General features: G+C 40.2%; 2 protein-coding genes across 2 annotated transcripts; one reads left to right on the forward strand and one right to left on the reverse strand.

Annotated features, from left to right (window-relative positions):
- Positions 1-2,854: 2,854 nt before the first annotated feature.
- On the reverse strand, positions 2,855-5,589 carry nedd8 (NEDD8 ubiquitin like modifier). The gene is made up of 4 exons (XM_050066607.1): positions 5,237-5,589; positions 5,061-5,108; positions 4,878-4,960; positions 2,855-4,522 (listed from the first exon to the last, which is right to left on the reverse strand). Exons 1-4 carry the CDS (start codon positions 5,252-5,254, stop codon positions 4,396-4,398), a joined length of 276 nt encoding a protein of 91 aa, XP_049922564.1. The 5' UTR covers positions 5,255-5,589; the 3' UTR covers positions 2,855-4,395.
- Positions 5,590-5,655: 66 nt separating this feature from the next.
- On the forward strand, positions 5,656-13,227 carry gmpr2 (guanosine monophosphate reductase 2). The gene is made up of 10 exons (XM_050066602.1): positions 5,656-5,804; positions 6,309-6,464; positions 6,768-6,887; positions 8,311-8,394; positions 8,495-8,668; positions 8,788-8,869; positions 9,071-9,177; positions 10,476-10,518; positions 10,614-10,773; positions 10,899-13,227. The coding sequence occupies exons 2-10, from the start codon at positions 6,378-6,380 to the stop codon at positions 11,086-11,088; spliced, it is 1,047 nt and encodes a 348-aa protein (XP_049922559.1). The 5' UTR covers positions 5,656-5,804; positions 6,309-6,377; the 3' UTR covers positions 11,089-13,227.
- Positions 13,228-19,442: the final 6,215 nt, after the last annotated feature.

Here is a 19,442-nt window from a genome sequence, read left to right on the forward strand (position 1 = left end):
AAAAAAAAGTGTATACTAGTATGGACACTACACTGATAATTAACCCGTTAAAACTGCAAGTCCAGCACGGACACATGAAAGAACATCATAGGCAAGACATGATAGTGTTCACCACCACATTTGCATTGTTTGTGTGCAAATCCCTACACCGACACATGTGAATGCCTGTGTGATTTTTTATTTTTTAAAGAGGCATTGATTGTCTTACATGTTTTACGAAAAAAGTATTTTTGTAGCTTGCCATCTAGCTGTGTTTAAATGTTTTTGTTCTTTATTTAGGTTATTGCCGAGCCCCTAAAGTCCTGAAAGGTGACATTTTTTATCTTCTGCACGCAAGTTATTCATCTTGTGGAAACTAGTTATTATCTCGTGGGAACAAGTTAATTAATTTGTGGGAACAAGTTAATTACCTTGTGTGCACAAGTTATTAAACTTGTGGTAAAGAGTTCATTATTTGGTGAGCATATATACCTTGGGGGAACAAGTTAATTATCTTGTGCACACAAGTTACTAAACTTGTGGGAGCAAGTTCATTATTTGGTGAGCATATATACCTTGGGGGAACAAGTTAATGATCTTGTTCCCACAAGATCATTAACTTCTGTGCACAAGTTTTTAGAACTTGTGGAAACAAGTTAATTATCTTATGGGAACAAGTTAATTATCTTGTGGGAACTAGTTATTAGCTTGTACTCACAAGATATCATTCTTGTGAGAAAAAGTTAATTAATTTGAGGGAATTAGTTAATTATCTTGTGCGCACAAGTTATTAAACTTGTGGGAACAAGTTAATTATTTGGTGAGCATAAGTTATTTACCTTGAAGGAACAAGTTAATTATCTTGTGGGAACAGGTTAATAATTTTGTGGGAACAAAATCATTAACTTGTGGGCACAAGCCTTTAACTTGTGGAAACAAGTTAATTATCTTGTGGGAACTAGTAATTATCTTGTACTCACAAGATACTAATCTTGTGGGAAAAAATTAATTATGTGGTGAGCATAAATTATTTACCCTTGAGGGAAAAAATGAATTATCTTGTGGGAACAAGTTAATTAATTTGTGGGAACGAGTTAATTATCTTGTGGGCACGTTATTAATCTTGTGGGAACAAGTTAATTACTTGGTGAGCATAAGTTATTTACCTTGGGGAAAAAAGTTAATTATCTTGTGGGAACGAGATAACTAACTTGTAGGCACAAGTTATTTGTCTTCTGGGAACAAGTTATTTATCATTGGGGACAACCTAATTACCTTGTGGGCACAAGTTAATTATCTTGGGGAACAAGTAAAGATTATTTGCTTGTTCCCACAAGACAAATAACTTGTGCCTACAAGGTAATTAGGTTGTCCCCAATGATAAATAACTTATGTGCACAAGATAACTTCTTCTCACAAGATTATTACTTGTTCCCACAAGACAGGCTTTATTACCTTCTATGTACAAGATGGGACATTTAGGGGCTCCGTAAGTTGTAGAAATTAGAGCTTTACATTAAAAAAAAAAAAAAAATCAGCTATTTTTTTGATTCATAAAACTCAGTAGAAGAATTTTTAGTGCAATATTAGTATAGACACCAGCAAAAAAAACTGAACCCTGAATGAATCCATTCTGTGTCGTCTGGTTATAGTTATGTATCTATGCTGTATATTAAAGTAACAGTACACCTGCAAACATTAACACACATTATGTACTCTTGTCTTTATATAATCTATCGGTGTCTCAGGGCATCCCCACTGCCTTCTGCACATACACTGCCTGAAACCTTCAAACCTTGAAAATTCAACCCATTTAACTGGTTGCCTCTTTGAAATCCAGTCTGTTAGTGCTGAATGTACTGGTGCTTATAGATATTTATTTCCTCAGGAGTCTCAATCTTATAAGCGATCCCAAAAAACAGAGGACATGTGAATCGTTATATCAAGACAGTATCATTTAAGTTCGGCCAGTATTGTGCGGGTTTCTTGTGTTAAGGGGAACAGGGTGTCTGTGATGTCTTTACAAGTACAATGATTGTGTTTTGTGCCTGTATGGTTATTGTGTATTTACAGCATACACAGATGTCATGGCAGTCTGTCTAATGTCTTTTAGTAAATAAAAACCACTGACTAAGGTTTGAATTTGTAATTCAGGGCCTCATTTATATATGTAAGAAAATGCTCCCTGTTTTTATCTTCACCCTGCTGTGCGATCGTTTCAAAGTATGATTAAATTCTTCCTACGTCAAGACACCATCCTCAGTTTTCTGACATGAACTTTCACATTTCCCAGCAAGACCGTAACTGTACATAAATGAGGCTTGAAAATGCTTCCACCTCAGAAGTCAAATGCTGCAACTTCATGTGATATGGCAATGTAATCTGTGCAGACTTGGAGCTTCACCTGCTTAACTGTTTAAAATCTTAAGTGTAACAATGCTGATTTTGTTCTGACTCACTTCCCTGCTGCTCAAGGTTCCCTTTCAAGCTGCAACCTCCAACGTCTTGCTTTAATTCAGACCAAAACAAGCCTTCGATGTGGGGGAAATGTGAAGTTTTCTATGTTATAACAGTCATGTACTACTAATCCAAGCAATACATCATCGCACTCCAACACTCTGCCTGATAAAAATGTTATTTCCAAATCATTTTGTGTACACATTGGTCTCTAATTTGAGTTGCAGTTTGCAGTCTACCTACCATCCTGAGAGCCATTTTGACATCTCTCAAACTTAAGTCTATTTTTGTGTTAAACTGTAAATGTACATATTGGTGGTGAGTGTGTGACAAGAATAAAAAAATATATAAGAATGTTCTCGTCTCCTTTGTACAGCCGTTTTAAACATCTCTGAATGTATTTATGAAGAACACAAAATGGCATTTTTAAACTTAAGTTTATTCTACAGACAGCGTAGGTCCATGTCACATGATTCTGTACACACTGAAGGGGGGCGGGGCTTATGTCTCTGAACACACAAACAAAACCTAACATCAATATCCATATACACTGAGGCCAATGTCAGATTACACCGTGGATGCCATGTTCCTTGTTTTCTTGCAAAAGTAAAATGCACTCAAATTGCTCTTAACTAAATTCTAATAAAATTATAGAACATTGTTCTGCTGAATGGGCAGTCTACTTATGAAGCAGGTGTAAAGCAAACTGTGGAACATGATTTAGAAGTTGTGGCGGGAAGTTTTCCTACACACACAGCAATGTTTTCTCTTATAGGATCAGACTGAAATTTAGTGAAATACTCTTATTCACTTATTCTCTAACTTCCAGTCAAAAAGTCATAAATGTATTTCCTAAAATGTCAAACTATTCCTTAACTACGCTGTTGTCCATCTACAACCCTATCGTCAGAAAAAAAAAGTCGACATTTATGCTGACCACAGATGTGTTACATTTGCATGTTATTATGTAGGGGATAACTTTGTGATTCAACAGCACTGTGGTTAACATTAGGTTATGTTTAGGCACAAAAATCACTCACTTGTGGTTCGGAAAAGATCATGTTTTGGCTTAAAAATAGTCTGTTTTAGGAGCACAATCCAAGCTGGAAAAAAACAACAACAGGTTGCTACAAAACACCGTCACTTAGAGCCTAAAAAATGCTGGAAAAACAGCAATGACTCACTAAATCACAACCAGTTTTGTTCATTGTTAAGCTCAAACAATGATCTGCAGCTTGGAAAGCGTCCTGTCTTAGCGTCACGCTATTTATCATCCCCTCAACTTCCTGATAACAAAGTCAGCTCATATACCACTTCACTTTAGAAACGTTGATATAATGGGTAAGTGCGTGCAAATGTAACAAATGTGTGGTTTGCAATGGGTGCTTCACAAGCGTAAGTGACCTTTGATATACTGATACACCCATGAGCCTCTGATAACTGAATAAAACATGAAAGAGGCAGAAAAAGTAAACCCTTAAACTCTGAAGGCAAAGACTGTAATCCAGGGATGAGCTTCCATGAAGCATCTTCACGCTACAATTATCTCTGTAACGAAGATAGATTCTTACATGCAGAGCCGCAGAAAGAGACAGAGTGTGATTGAAAACTGAACAGTGCAGTTTTCAGTAGCAGCCAAATTAGCTCTGGATTATAAATCTTTAGCCAAAGCTTTGTTTCATTCTGAAAGTAACTTTGCCTTATTGGCCAGGGCAGCTTTTAACATGTGGAGTGTCTCACCATGGCATTGTTTCAGGTGGGGGAAGTGTTTGCAGCCAACACATTTCTGGCTGCAGGTGAAGTGGCTGCCACAAGTAGAACCTGATCTAACTCTTCCTATCAATGGCTCTGTGTTGCTTACAATGCCGCTGGTGACTCCACAACTGGTGGCCGAGTGTCTTCGCTGCATCCGCTTGGTGTAGGCATTGCAAAAGGCTAAGGCATGTTTCCAAGTGTGGGCTACAACGCAGGCTTGGAGTATGGGCTTCTGGGAGAGCGCAGCGCCTGTCCTCCTCGCAGGGCGAGCACCAGATGGAGAACAGAGCCTCCTTGGATTTTGTAGTCTGCTGCTGTTTTCTCATCGTTCCTGAGAATAAAGACAAAGGGGAGGGAGAAATCCTTCTATGATAAATATTTAAAAGGGGTCTTTATTCTAAACTAAAAAGGCAGGATGCTGCAGTTTGTAACAAGCAATACTAAAACCATAAAGAGTAAGAAGAGAGAGAAAAGATGAGTGCAACAGTCTGGCTCACTGATGTGTTTTAAGTGTTTTTTGACATCAATGGATGTATATGGCACAGAGGATTTAACTATATCAGGCTTTATAAGCAGTATTTGTAACCAGGATCAAGTCATTGTTAGTGTGGTTTGCATGAGATATGTTGACAATAAAATAATGCATAATATTAAGGCTGTGGATATAAAAGGCATCTTAATCTTACATCTGTTTCCCACTGTAGATCAACCTCTGCTGCTGCGGGGGGATCCCTTCTTTCTCCTCCACCCTTTCTTTGATCCGCTCCACCTGAAAGGGAAGTGGATGTAAAACATGCTTTAACACACACTCAGTGGCAGGTTCACATCAGCGTAAATTACATTATAGGAGTTAAAAGACATTTACATACCTTATCTGTGGGCTCTATGTCAATCTCTATCTCTTTGCCTGTGAGTGTCTGGGATTAAAAACATTTCAGGTCACTGTTGAGCACATTATGACACTGGACACAACTCAGTAGTGATAACTAATCAAATGTTTAGCTAACTGTTAAACCGGGTTAATCGTTGTATCTGTTTGCCTTACCTTCACTTTAATCAGCATATTTGTTGATGTGCTTATTACCAAATAATTGGTAGCGGGTAAGTATTATGATTATTCGTTAACTAGTTCAATAATTTGATATAAGATAATGATAATACTGTATTTTTTGTGAGGAAACTCGATATTCCCTTCCAAAGAAAATTCAACGGTCATTTCCTGTGTTCCTCGGTGAATCCCACCGCCCCCTTGATTGTATGTCAACGGTTCCGCTTCGCCTTAATGTCGGACTTTACGTTCGCTCAATTTACCGTCGGATAAAAGGAATAAAATATGCCCTGAAAATTATCTTACACTGGCGTGAGTATCGCCACAACAAAAGCAACCCGACACTTGTTTCCTGAATATCGAAAACAAACCTTACGACACCAGCGCGACGTGCCCTAAAGCGACTTTTACATTTGTAGTTTTTTTCCGCGCTCCGCCAACTAGCTTAAGACGTTTAAAAACTACAAGGCGGCTGTCAGTTGGTGTCCGCCTCCGTAAAGCTTCCCGCGCGCACACCGGTGGAAAATCAGCGGCACGGAGCAAAATCAACCACACTTTCCTAAAGGTAGGTACTTTATTTTGCTAAATATATAAGATAACTCAGTTATTTACTAATGTATAGTTTGTGTTGAGGTAAGCAATGCTTTTCAAGTTAATTAAAATGTGAGGCTTTAAACCGACGTAGCATAGCTAACCTTGAATTTTGACACCGAGGCTAAAGAAGCAACGTTGTTCAGATCTGTCTGGTGTGGTTTAGTGTGAATAGCATTAGCAGTAGCATTTTCAGTAGCGTTTAAACATATTTAAAGCTAGCTTGTGATAGCTTTATTACATTCCCACATAGTTGTAATTACAGTTCAGGCTAATTTTGAGCTATCCTTTGACTGTGAGACGGATGTGTGCCCTTAATTACTGTCAGACCTTAACTTGAGCCATGCCTGATGTAACTCAGCTAATGGCATTTGCTGACCATATGTGAGTGTATTAAGGGTGGACAAGGGGGTGTAACAATGGGAAAAGACTGAGCTAAAAGCCAGCACCCTAACTCTGACCTCCCTCTCCTTCACAGATCCACATTATTGGACCAACTGCTCCAGTTCACTTTATTTTCTGTTACACAACCTGCCCTGTTTCCAAAATGCCTCGCATTGAGAATGACATCAAGCTGGACTTCAAGGATGTGCTCCTCCGTCCCAAGCGGAGCACACTCAAGTCAAGGAGCGACGTAGGTGTAACAGATGTGGAGTTTTTTTTTTCCACATTAAACCTGACTGACCTAAATACAGATGTTTCCATTATCTGAACCTTTTAGTCATCCCTGGTAAGGTCATTTGAGTGAGCACACACCCATTTGGGAGTCCTTAACTTTCAGGGAAACATTCTAGCCCTCATTCACGTCTTACCAGCTGGTTAAAGAATTCAAGCAATGACCCTGAAGCCACAAAGCTGCGTCTGTTCAATAAAGGCTCCTGCTGCCCTGTGACTGCAGTAACACATTGCGAATCATTATTGTCCTTCCCTCTTGCAGGTAGACCTGCTGAGGAGCTTCATTTTCAGGAACTCCAAGGGCAGCTACAGAGGGATCCCCATCATCGCTGCAAACATGGACACTGTTGGGACCTTTGAGATGGCCGTGGCTTTGCATCCGGTAGGGGATGCATCACATGGGATGTGCATAAATCGCTCATTATCCAGCTCCGTAGAGTTATTATTTTCTCTCATACTGAGTGGAGTGAACCTAAATTCAGTCTAAGCAGTGAGCACTAAAATGCCTTATAATCCCTTTATTACATAGCAGGCTCATGAATGAGAACAGGCCAAGACTTTTCTTATTTACTTCACGAAAGACCACATGAAAACAAGTGGTGATCACGCCTTTTCAGTCATGTTTCCTAGATGCCAGGACTTAAAGGAGAGATTTGCCACGTTTTTAAAGCAATACAATCCTCTGTGCATGCTGTATTGATATCAAAAGCTGAGTTTTTCTGAGCTTTCCCTCTTGCAAAGCTTTATCACAGTGCCAACATTCACTGGGAGTGTACCCAAGCTCTTCCCACTTTGGCTAGAAATACTTTCCAGACCTGTCCAGCATGTGGATGTGGGCGTTCTAAAGGAGGATCTGTTTACAGAAAGTAAAGGCGCCTGAAATAAGCTACTACACTGTTTGACTTTTTTTTTTTTCTAGCAACAAACATGCCTTATTGTATAGTATAGTGCCTGGAGGCTGTGTATCACCACTCTAGCCAATAGCTTTTTTTGGCCAAGACATAGTGTAAGGTGACAAAAATACTCACGCAAATGATCATCTGTCCACTTGATCTTGGTGGTCTAGGTTGTCTTTTTGAGTTCATCTGCAGGGTCTTGAACAAAGGTCTCCAGTGATTTTCCAACTGGCCTCCATTAGCCCAACAATCAGTGATTGTCGATATATTCGTACACTTCATTCAGACTCCAGAGAAACACAAGAAAACTCAACAAATCAGTTGGTTTGTCTACGGTCCAACAATCACCAACTCTAGTTTGGTTAAAATGATGGCGGAGCAGTGACTCAGTCTCGTTCTTCAGAGGTAGGTGCAAAATAAAATGACAAAAATTGGCCCTCTTCCCTCGAAAAAAAAAGAACAAGTTGCAACGTATCAGGTAATCATTGAAATACTCGTCCAATAGTCCAACTATATTTTCCAACACACCTCTGTACAAGTGAGGAGCAAAACTTCAGATAGATGGAGATAGAACAGAAAAGTATTGGTGGCGTGTGTATCATCTTTTTTGTGTTCTTGTTATCGTAACGAATGACGCAAACCGCTGTATGTCATAATTCAGGGTCCTCTTAGCCTTTTAGATTATTTTAGCTATCTTGATATAAAAAAAAAACAAAACAAACCTACTCATGTATTCATTTATTGTTTTGTTTATTCATCCATGCTCTCAGGTAGAATAGCAGCCCCTAGTGGCCATTAGATGTCATTGACGATGTGAACCATTTTTCAGTTGCCGCACTTTGCTGTGTGTGCATCATGTCTCTGCATAAATATCTCAATTGCTCTGTTTTTTATTCTCTCTTCCACTAGTTCTCTCTCTTCACTGCAATTCACAAACATTACACCGTGGATGACTGGTCGGAGTTTGCAAAAAAGAATCCCGAATGCCTGAAGGTACTCAAAGTGTCAACTGAAGAATTATTATGTAACCCTTTATGTCAGGGAGTAATATTTATTGTAACACACGTCTTTCTCTTCTCTGTTTGTCTGGCAGAGTGTAGCTATCAGCACAGGGACTGGGGAAGGGGACTTTGACAAGATTTCAGCCGTCGTGGCGGCGGTGCCAGAGCTGCAGTATATCTGTGTAGACGTGGCCAATGGCTACTCTGAACACTTTGTCCACTTCGTCAAAGATGTCAGAGAAAAGTTCCCCTCTCACACTATAATGGTACGTAAATGCCTGCCTGTAAACTGCAGTGTGCACGGCTGAAAAATTTCACAAGTCCACATTTCTTGGATGAGTAATCAATAAAACATTTTTTTTATATTTGTTGTTGTTTTGCACAGGCAGGAAACGTGGTGACAGGAGAGATGGTGGAGGAGCTGATCCTGGCTGGCGCTGACATCATCAAAGTAGGCATCGGACCAGGTGATTAAATTAACGTTACATACTTTCCTGTCTCTTCTTGTTGAGATGGATATTTGCTGTGTAGTAACACTCATTCATTATGCACATACAGATCAAACAGACCACAAACAGCTCTTGCATGTGCTGTTTCCTGTTTGTAAACCATGGAGTGCAGACCAGAAATGTTATGAGTCATCTCTTGCCTTTGTGTCTTCTCTACAGGCTCCGTGTGTACCACCCGCAAGAAGACAGGGGTGGGGTACCCGCAGCTCAGCGCTGTGATCGAGTGTGCAGATGCAGCCCATGGCTTGGGCGGCCACATCATCTCTGTGAGTGACTCACAGTGATTTAATAATAATTTACATTTAGTTATTGTTGTCCATAGTTATTGTTAAAGGCATAGTTTGGCATTTTGGGAAGTTATTATTTGTGTTCTAGCTGAGAGTAAGAACCCTGACACATCGAGCTGATGGTCTGCTGTCGGTCAGTGTCAGGTTGGTGAGTGTCTGGTGCCGTAGATTTTGTGGTGTCCTGCACCGTTGGCACTAGTTAGCCTTTGTCTGCTTTTTTTTTTTTTTAACCAATTCGGCATGTTGAAACATGTTGATTGGCAGTGCACCTTAGCACACGTGAAGAGAAACGGAAATGAGGAAAGTAAACAAACTGCTGCTTAACTTAAGTCAAGAGGGCATGAAATCGACAACAAAAAACTTGTTATATTAGGTAAGATTATTCTTTTTAGCAGTTGAGCTCTTTGCCATGAAAGGTTTGTAATTGTGTTATTGTTTGCTAGCGCACAGTGAATATCCTTGGTTCTTTTGAAAATCGTGTTGTAAATGTGCTAACTGGCTAACTAGCATCTTGTGTCTGTCCTATCTGTCTTCTGGTTTCTCTTTTTTACCGACAAATACAGACTACTGCAGCCTGTTGGTATGGAGAGTTACTTCCTCTCACGCAGGTGCAGAACATACATGCTAGTTGGCTGTTGGCTGTAGTCTTTACGGTGTGTTCAGGTGCAACTTTTTGGCCTAGACACAGGCAATGTGAGGTGATGCAACAGTTGGCCTTTGTCGCCACTAGCTCTTTGATGTCAGTTTGGTTTATTGGGCCTTTAGATGAGAAGATTGATACCACTCTCATGTCTGTGTGCTAAATGGGAAGCTGTAGCCAGTTAGCTTAGCTTAGCATATGGGCTTGAAACAGGGGAAACAGCTAGCCTAGTTCTTTCTGAAATCACCATATTCAGATATCTTGCCCTGTTTCCAGTCTTCATGCTTTATCCTAAGCTAACTAGCTAATGGTTTGAGGTTCATGTTGATCATACCATCTAACTCCAGACAAGAACTGTTCTCTTAAACTGATACTTATGATAGAAACTACTGATTAATCTATCTTTAATGTCTTTGGTTACCTCATAAAATAGCCTGTATAATGTTACTGTGTGTAACCCAGGGTTTTCCGTCCACTCTTCTCTTCCCACGGTCAGTGTAGTTTGTTAGACGTTTATTTCACCCTGAGAATGTACAGCCTTATCTTGTGTTTCCAGGGTGTACGTGCAGCAGTGATAAACATACAGTCACACTCATAACATTGTGTTTTGTCTTCTCCTCTCATCTCTTTCACACAGGATGGGGGATGTACTTGCCCAGGAGATGTCTCAAAGGCTTTTGGTAAATTGCCGTGTTTTTAAGTTGCACTCATATTCCAACTACAGCGAGAATTCTTTCTGTCAAAAACAAGCTTCTCACCTTACGTTTGCTCCCAGGTGCTGGAGCGGACTTTGTGATGCTGGGTGGTATGCTCGCTGGCCACATGGAAAGCGGGGGAGAGGTCATTGAGAAAAACGGCAAGAAATACAAACTGTTCTACGGAATGAGCTCCGACACGGCGATGAAGAAACACGCAGGAGGCGTGGCTGAGTACAGGTCAGAGTCACAGTTATTTTTGTGTGTAAAGGAAAAATACGCCGGCCTCTCTCATGTGTTTGTGGTGTGTGTGAGTTGTTTACACTGTCTCCTCTGAGAATAACCCCAGTGTGTTTCGCTTCCAGAGCATCAGAGGGGAAGACAGTCGAAGTTCCTTACAAAGGTCCGGTGGAGGAGACAATACGTGACGTCCTGGGCGGGGTCCGGTCCACATGCACCTACGTTGGGGCAGGCAAACTGAAGGAGCTGAGCCGCAGGACGACCTTCATCAGGGTCACCCAACAGCTCAACACCGTCTTCGGCAACGACAGCTGAACACACAGCTTGATCCTGCTTCAGGTCGAAGGATAAGTTTGCAACACTGCCCGACTCCCACATGTAGTCACAAGCGAACAGGCATTCATATTAATACCTAAATACTGTCCTTTTTCTACCCCTATTGGTTGTGTTATCTGCATAAGCTAAGGTTCAATGCAATTTTAAGTATATTGGGTTTTCTGAATGTTACTTATTTCATACAGTGCAGTGTTTCAGGGCTCAGAGAGTCTCTAGACAGTAAGATAAACGTCTGTTGTCTCCTCATTCCAATGCAAGCTCCTTAATTGTTCTTTTTATGCAAATCTGTTGTAGGTTTAAACAGAATCTACAACATGTGTCTGTGCTCTGTGTCGAGATCTTACTGTAAGCCTCCGTCACACACACATACAAACATAGCAAATGTCTTGAATTATTTAGAAAGTACTAAATATGAATGCAGCTGCTGAGGCTAATCGGAACTGTCTTTAGAAATGTAATCATTCCAACACTCTTTAAGTTTTGCACTTAAATGATCTGTAATTTAAGATTTAAATTAAATGTTGGTATTTTTTAGCACAGACCTTACTTTTCCATGTTTTTCGTGTCGAAGCGATAACAATTTTTGAAATTATTGAAGTATTAAGAGAGCGCACTGCAGCCGCACAGCAAAACAGTCTGCAATGTAGTCTCTACGGGCAATCGTGCACTGTTAATTCACATCCATTGAAAGTGCTTGTTTTTGCCACTAACAGGCTCAGATTGTTGATAATAGTGTCTGACAGCTTATGGAAGGGATCCCTACAGAGATATGAAACTGGACTGCTTGTTATTGTGACCATATATTGCACAAGGAGAAAAATGGCTTTGAAATCTTGCGAGAGGTTTTGTGTTTCAAGAAGAACAACGGAAGAAGCATAAGTGACAGTTGGAGAAAGGAGTGCCTGGAAGAATTTTCGGCATCATGGCTGAATATTTAGCAATTTTTTTCGCTAACTGCGGAAAAGTCTGAGACTTGTCGTTGAGAGAGACTTCCTAGCTGCCCACCAATGTCGTTAGACGTTGATATTTGGTTGAATTTAGGTTGTGACGTTGGGTGTATGGACAGTATCTAATGCCAATATTAATTTGACGTAGAACACTGACAACAAGCGACGTTGCTATTAGTTACCAAATTAACCAAAACTCAGTGTCTTCCAAACGTGTCTTGCCAACATCGTCTTGATGTAGGATAACATCCATACCTAACATTTAGTTGTTAGGTATGGAGAACAACCCATCATCTGCACAACATTGTCACGTTAATGTCTACACAACATGAAATTCTAATGTCAGTAGACATTTAAAATGTCGTTAATCCGATTTTCATTCATACACGGAGGTTAGACACAATAATAAACAGACTGGATCAGCAAAAAGTAGAGTTTCGGACACTCATAATAACAATCTGAGCCTGTTCGTGGCAAACAAGCACTTCCAATGGACGTAAATTAACAGTGCAAACATGCCCTTAGTGGTTACAGTGCAGCAGCAGTTGTCTCTCAAGACTGGACCAATTTAAAATTTGTTGTCTCCATGAGTCACTTAGACATGAAAACATGGAAAAATAGGGCCCAGGTTCAAAAACACCAAAGTTTACCTTTAAGAGTCTAATATTTAGTTTCCGTTATTGTTCTACAGATATGTTTTGATTGTGTCATACATTTTAAGTAGTAGATGAATTTTGGGAGAAGATTTTATACATGGACCAGTATATGTTGAATGCTAGTACACCACTAGAGCACATGCAGTACATAGCCTTAAGTGCTGAATTCATAGCAGAGGTGTTCAAGATAGAAGTATTTGCAGCTTTTCTCCTCTCTCGTTCTAGCTGCTCTTGATCAGTACCACAGTTTGTGTGGGCTTACGTTAGTGGTGTGCACGTTTATATTATGATTTATTACAACCTTTAAATTACGGGGTCATTCCTTGGAGGTGTCACACCGTATTCTGGGGTATGGTTTCACCTCACACATTGTCTGTAGAGTCTCCATTCCAAGCTGTTTTTATATGATTTGTGCTGGTTCGTTTTCTCATCACATCTCGTCACATCGGTGTGAAACTGCAGTTTTTAAATTCATTTGTTTTAACTGGTCAATAAAAACATTCCACATCTTAAAAGTTTTCTGGCTTTATTATAGTTTGGATCATTCAGACTGTAAGGAAGCACAATGTGAGAGCAATGACACTTTCACCACCAGCAGGTGGAGACAAACACCTTCAACAAGCAGCCAGAAAATGCAGAGACCTCACCAATACAACATAATGACAGTGTTGTGTACATTGTAAGTGACACCCAAAACAAAATAAGACATAGCAGTGTCTATAGTGCCTAAATTGTATTTTGTACACTAAAAGATACCAGCATTGGCTGATTACTAATATTTGCATTTAACACTAATCAATGATATTTATTCTCATCCAATGAAAGCAAAATATGTTATTACTGTTGATATTTGTAGCCATGCATTTCTTAGCTTTGTATAATGATTAGCAATGATCAGTGGTGTCCCAGTCATTACTGAAGTTCACAAACCACCTCTGTGATGCATACGTCACCAATATATGCTCCGCAGGAACAATTACCCTGGGGAAACTGGTACTCCCTTGCTCCTCTCAATTTCCTGGATGCCCCCCCCCCCTTGTAGTGAACGTTCCCACAGTGGCATGTCCAACGTTGCTGGGGGATATTTTGGGCCTTTTCATTTTCTAGTTGAACAAAGGGGGCCAGGTCATAGTTGTTGAGGCTCATCTTAATTGTGATTATTTCTTTCCTCTGGTGCCGTCCAGTTTTACTGAAGAAGGACAGTGAGGAAGCATCAAAGTTCCAAAACACCTCCACCACTTCAGGTCGTGGTATGGCCTCATCTGAACTAACTGATGCAACATAACCATCATCACGGGCAGTCGGGAGAGAGCTGAGCTTGTTATTTTTGCAGCACAGACCATAGACATGTCCATACATCAAGTTCTGTGCAAACTGTTCGTCACATATACCAATGGTCCAGTCAGAGTCCTGGGAAAGACTGACCACCCACCTCTGAAAGTTAGGAGCTGACTGGGTACTACGGATTAGAAGAGTAGCAGTGCTTTTCCCTGGCCCACTACTGTAGAAAACCTTCCTCTTGTCTGTGGACAGTGACATGCCGGGGCCCAAACTCTGTGGTTCAAAGATCAGGTCTGAACTGGTATTGATGAGCTCCTGGTGGTTCTCCGGGTCAACCGCACTCAACAGGGATCCCCAGAAGTGGCCTGAGATCCCCTGTGTTGCTCTGTGGTTGACTCTGTTTTGGTATAAAACCTCAAATGAAATCTGATTATGCCAAAGGTAGTTGTTCACCCGTTTCTCGTTGCTCAGTGTCTGGTCTAAATACGCTGCCACAGCAGAGCTGCACAAAAGTTTAGATTCCTGATAAATCAAAGATTCAGGGTGTGGAGCTGGACAGTTTCGGCGGTAGCCATGTTGTTAGACCTGCTCAGTTTGCTTGGTAAGTTTCATTACACAGGTTAATAATGAGTAACACCCATTATTACAATTAATTGCTCCTGTGTTTCTGTGAAATTAATTCCCAGGGTTGTCCTTGAAAATAAAAGTGTCTGAGTCTGAATTAAATATTTTGAAATGGCTTCGAGTTAGCTGTTTGCCTGTTGCTGGTCCCTTAGAGCCTGGCGTGATAGCTCGAGCTGCTCTCCAGCAGTATCATTTCCTGGGAAAGAAACTGAAGTGTACACATGAATTGCACCTTTGATAGCAGGATGATAATGTCCCTGTCTGCCCCGCCACTCATAGAAAGCCTCATCTTATCTTGCCTTATCATTCAATAAAGGTTAATATTCTACGTAGAAAAATCTGCACACAGTTGCCACCCAGATTAAATAGTTCCTACCTTCATGAAAGTTAAACTGCTGATTTTTAAGCACAGGGGAGTTACGAATATTTTTGATTTTGGCAAAGCAGAGGGACATACATCTTTAAATTATCGTATTTTGAATTTAAAAAAATAAATAAAATCACACTCTTTATCAGAGCCAGAAACTGTATAGACCAGCTGCAACCTCTACAGCTGGAAAATGAAGCCAACACAGAAGTGCCAAAAACTGCAGTTCCTCTAATGGCCACTTGAGGCTGGCTCCGGATGCTAGTCAATTCCCATAGACCCTCATGTTAAAATACCCAACTGTACGGCAGAAATAAACATGTTTACAGCCTGGTTTTGGTCTCTATGGCTAATTTCTCACTTCATGACAACTGTACTGAAGTGAAATTTTTATATAACTCAGCCGTTTACATTTTATTAAGGCCTAAAGTTACCCTTAATTAAGGGTGAGCCACTTTGAGTGACAGATGGTAGCGGCCGCAATGCCTAACTCGAGGCTTCAAAATGCAAATCTTAAAACCAATTGGTGACATTATGGTAGCTACGTCCATTATTTTTACAGTCTATGGTAAAAATAGAAACTACTGTTAGATATTCAAATTTCCAACATCATGTGTGATGAAAGCTTCCCTCAGGAAACATATACAAACTTAATCTTAAAATTGTGATATTTCATCAAAATCAATTTACCCTACCTGTCTCATTTAAAAGTTCCCCAAAAGGAAAAATATTTGTAGCTTCAGAGATGGTCAAATTAAAAAAAGAAAAGAAAAAAAAAACAAACAAAAAAAACAAGTCACACCACACCCACCTCCCTCCTCTGATAGTAAAGAACAGTCCCTAAACTTTTTGTAATTTTGGAGGCTGAGTTTGTGGAGCTGTTGGATTGTAATATGTAATAACTTTCAAGTTAAGACAGCCTCCAAAATGAACATAAAGTTGGATCAACATCTCTCTAAGATACTTTCACCAAACACTGAACACAACCCTGATAATGCAGGGTTTATTACAGTGCTGTCACATTAGACCACAGCTGGAGTACCTAATAAACTGGCAACTGATGGTATATTTAATTTAGTAATTTATATTTCATTACCTTGCATTATTTTGAGCATCCCACCCCATGTCATAGATAAACCCTGGAGATACAGACAGTAAACTGTATTCCTGCCATTGAAGATGAAACGTTACCCATTAACTTGACACTGTTAGCGGTGTTAACTTATCTGGACCCACTGAACCGGATCAGCAGAACAAATTATCTCCTGTTACACTTAAAGACATTTTGTGCGCTCAAAGGTAAGATCTACAAACTATAAATGTAAGTTACTGATCATTTCGGTGTCTAAAAGTAATTAAAACTTTGCTAAATTAACTGCGTCATAACGTTTGCATACTTAGCAAGCTAACCTGAGAGGTAACGGTCAACACGTAGGCTAGGCTACTAACGTTAGCTCAACTGGCTAACGTTAACTAGCTTACGTTACGTATACCAGCTAACGTTGCCGGAATGCTGGCGGACCTTACGTTACAGACGCAGCTCAATCGATCAGTGATGGTGATCAGTAATTTGTAACGTTGCTTCATTTCATGGTGGACTCGGTAACACTTATGCAAATGGCAAGAAATGATTGAACGTCAGAGTTTAGCGCGAATTTAGCTAGCTAGCTAAAGCTAAAGTTAGCTAGCGAGCCAATATTACTTTTTTATGTTAGCCAAAATAAGTCTAATTTAAAGCCAGTGTCGACGTTGGTGTTATTCATCGAGCAAGTTAATATGAAATTAATACAAGGCAGTTTATATTTTAGCTGGTTAATTAATGCACATTAATTCCATGTGCAGAATGGCAATGTAAAGTAATAGCCTTAAACAGGACAGTTGAGTTAAACAAAGGTACATCACTTGAGTATTTATATTATATGTCACTTTCTTCTACCACTGCATTTCATTTTCTCCACCAGTATTATTATCTTGTGGGGTTTCAGTTCTAAAGTAGGCTAACCTTAACTCCTCACAAATAACTTTACTACATAACACCACAAATCAAATATGATGCATTAAATGTTAAACTAAAGAGCAGTATATAAAGTGAATTAGGTCTACCTACTGCTCTTAAATGCTGAAACCACATTAATATAGAAATAACAATTTAACACCGAAAGAAGCCATTTACCTAATAAATACTTTAAGTTTTAATAAGTGAATAATATTTTGCTTGTAATACCTACAATTTTAAAGGTCCAGTGTGTAGGATTTAGGTGGGTATATTGCCAGAATGGAATATAGGCCTAATATAATTGGCAATTTTTCTTTAGTGTATAATCACCTGAAAATAAGAATTATTGTGTTTTTGCTACCTTCAAATGAGCTACCTACATAGGGAGCGGGTCCTTGGCTATGAAGATCACCCATACATTTTTAATAGTAACTAGATACCGGACGGCAAGATGGCGCCGATTTATTTCAATGGAGTTGCTTGCCTGGTGCATAGGCTGCAAAAGTTTTCTAGCCTCCGGGTTTACTGCTTGTTTCCGCTTAGCTAATGGACTTAACATTGTGATGATGTTACAGCTTTTTAAATAGCTTTTCTTGGCTTGAGGAAAGATTTACAAATATAAAACCTCAAAAATTCAGAATAGAAAGATTTATAATTTACCTGGTTTGCAGTTTAAGTTGTCCTATCAACAGTTTTACAGGTGTTTTTTTTTTTTCTTTTTAAAGTGGTAGCCTAATGGGTAAAATGCTTTTTGGGCCAACAGGGATTTTTTTTGCCGCAACACTACGAGTGGCCACTGGGAAAAATTTGCTGCAAGGCTGAGCTACTTTCCTGTGGGCCTGAGAGCAACATGTTGCACCACCATGTTTCTACAGTAGCCCAGAATAGACAAACCAAACACTAGCTCTAGATAGGGCCATTTGTGTTTTCGCATTTTTGCATCAGCCACCAGAGTTTGTAGCCCCTCTGTGACGAGAGCGTCTGGTTTAAATCGCTGGGTCTATTTGTTTTGGAGAACAAGAGGCTTCTGTGGATCATTCGGCTTCCAGTAAAAACCTCTTGAACAATGAACACTTAAGGAATTCTAACCAGGACAAGTTTCAGCTGGTTGCAATTAGCAGTCCTCACTGCTAGATGCAACTAAATCCCCCTAAATCTTACACAGTGTTCCTTAAGCAACATTCTATCATCACTCCTCTATATTTCATGTAAAAATATCTGCAGGGAGTGATGAGGTCGGAGTCGAGATGCCAAAATCAAACTATGTTCTGCTGTTGAAATAAACATTTCACATGTGAGTTGCCTGACTGAAATATTAAAGGGATATTCACAACAGCCACAGTGTCACAGTATGTAGCGTAATAACTACTAAGAAAAAGATGAAAGTTACGTTAGACAATTGCTTTTCTGTTTTCGCATTTTATTTTATATTGAATACATTTTTTTCTTTGGGTATGAACCCTTTCTGTTTGTCCTCTCTTTGCAGGAATCATTTCCACAGATGAGAGAGCTGAGGCAAAACGCTGATGAAGGACTCCCCAAGCTCGTACAGAAGACTCCTGATGCTCCTGGACAGACTATACCAGAAACAATCATTGCCTCGATGGCTTTCACTGTGAACCAAACCAGTGCAGTGTGTCTCCCGCTGGTCTCTGACAGTCAGAAGCTTATATGGGTGCGCTCCAATGAGTTCGACCTACAGCTGGGCGGTGAAGCAGAGCTGAACAAGGCCTTCAACAGGTTCCCATACCTGACACAGGGACAGACAGCAGCCCTGGCGCAGCGCTGCGCCCTGCACCCAGACCAGGTGAAGATGTGGTTCATGGTGCAGAGGCTCCGCTATGGCATCAGCTGGGACAATAAAGACATCAGCGATGTTCGGAAGAAGATCAAGTTGAGTCGGGGAATGGAAGAGCTGCAAAATGGGATGAGGGAAGAGGATGAAGGAGAGAATAAGAAATGCAAAAGCGAGGAAAAGGAGTCAGATGGAAAGAAGTTAGAAAAGATTAGGAAGGAACAGAGGGCAGATGAGGAAAGAATGGCGGGAGAAAAAGTGAAGGCTAATAAGCAATTGGAGAGAAAAATTAAGCAGGAGCAACCGGTGAAGAAAGAGAAGGACAGGATAGTAGAAGAAGAAAAAAGGAATACTCAGAGAAGGTGGAAAAGGGTGACAGTGTCAGATAAGAAGGGAATGAAGAGAAAGAAGCAAGGTGAAGAGGCTGCTGTGGAGAGAACAGAAGAGGTAGAAACAAAAAGTGGTGAAGTTGAGAGGGAGAAATCCACTCAGTCTGAGACAACACATTTCCCCAGAAAAAGAAAGAAGGCAAAAGATAAGAAAAGTTTACTGTCCATGCGAGAGTGGCCTGCCCACAAGAGCTGTGTGGTTCCTTATGAGCTGCTGGATCCAAGTCCTTTTCCTGTCCCCCAGTCTCAAACTGTGCTAAAAAGAGTTGACACCGTTC

The sequence above is a fragment of the Epinephelus moara genome, chromosome 17 (genome assembly GCF_006386435.1).
Source record: "Epinephelus moara isolate mb chromosome 17, YSFRI_EMoa_1.0, whole genome shotgun sequence".
Taxonomy (NCBI): Eukaryota; Metazoa; Chordata; class Actinopteri; order Perciformes; family Serranidae; genus Epinephelus; species Epinephelus moara.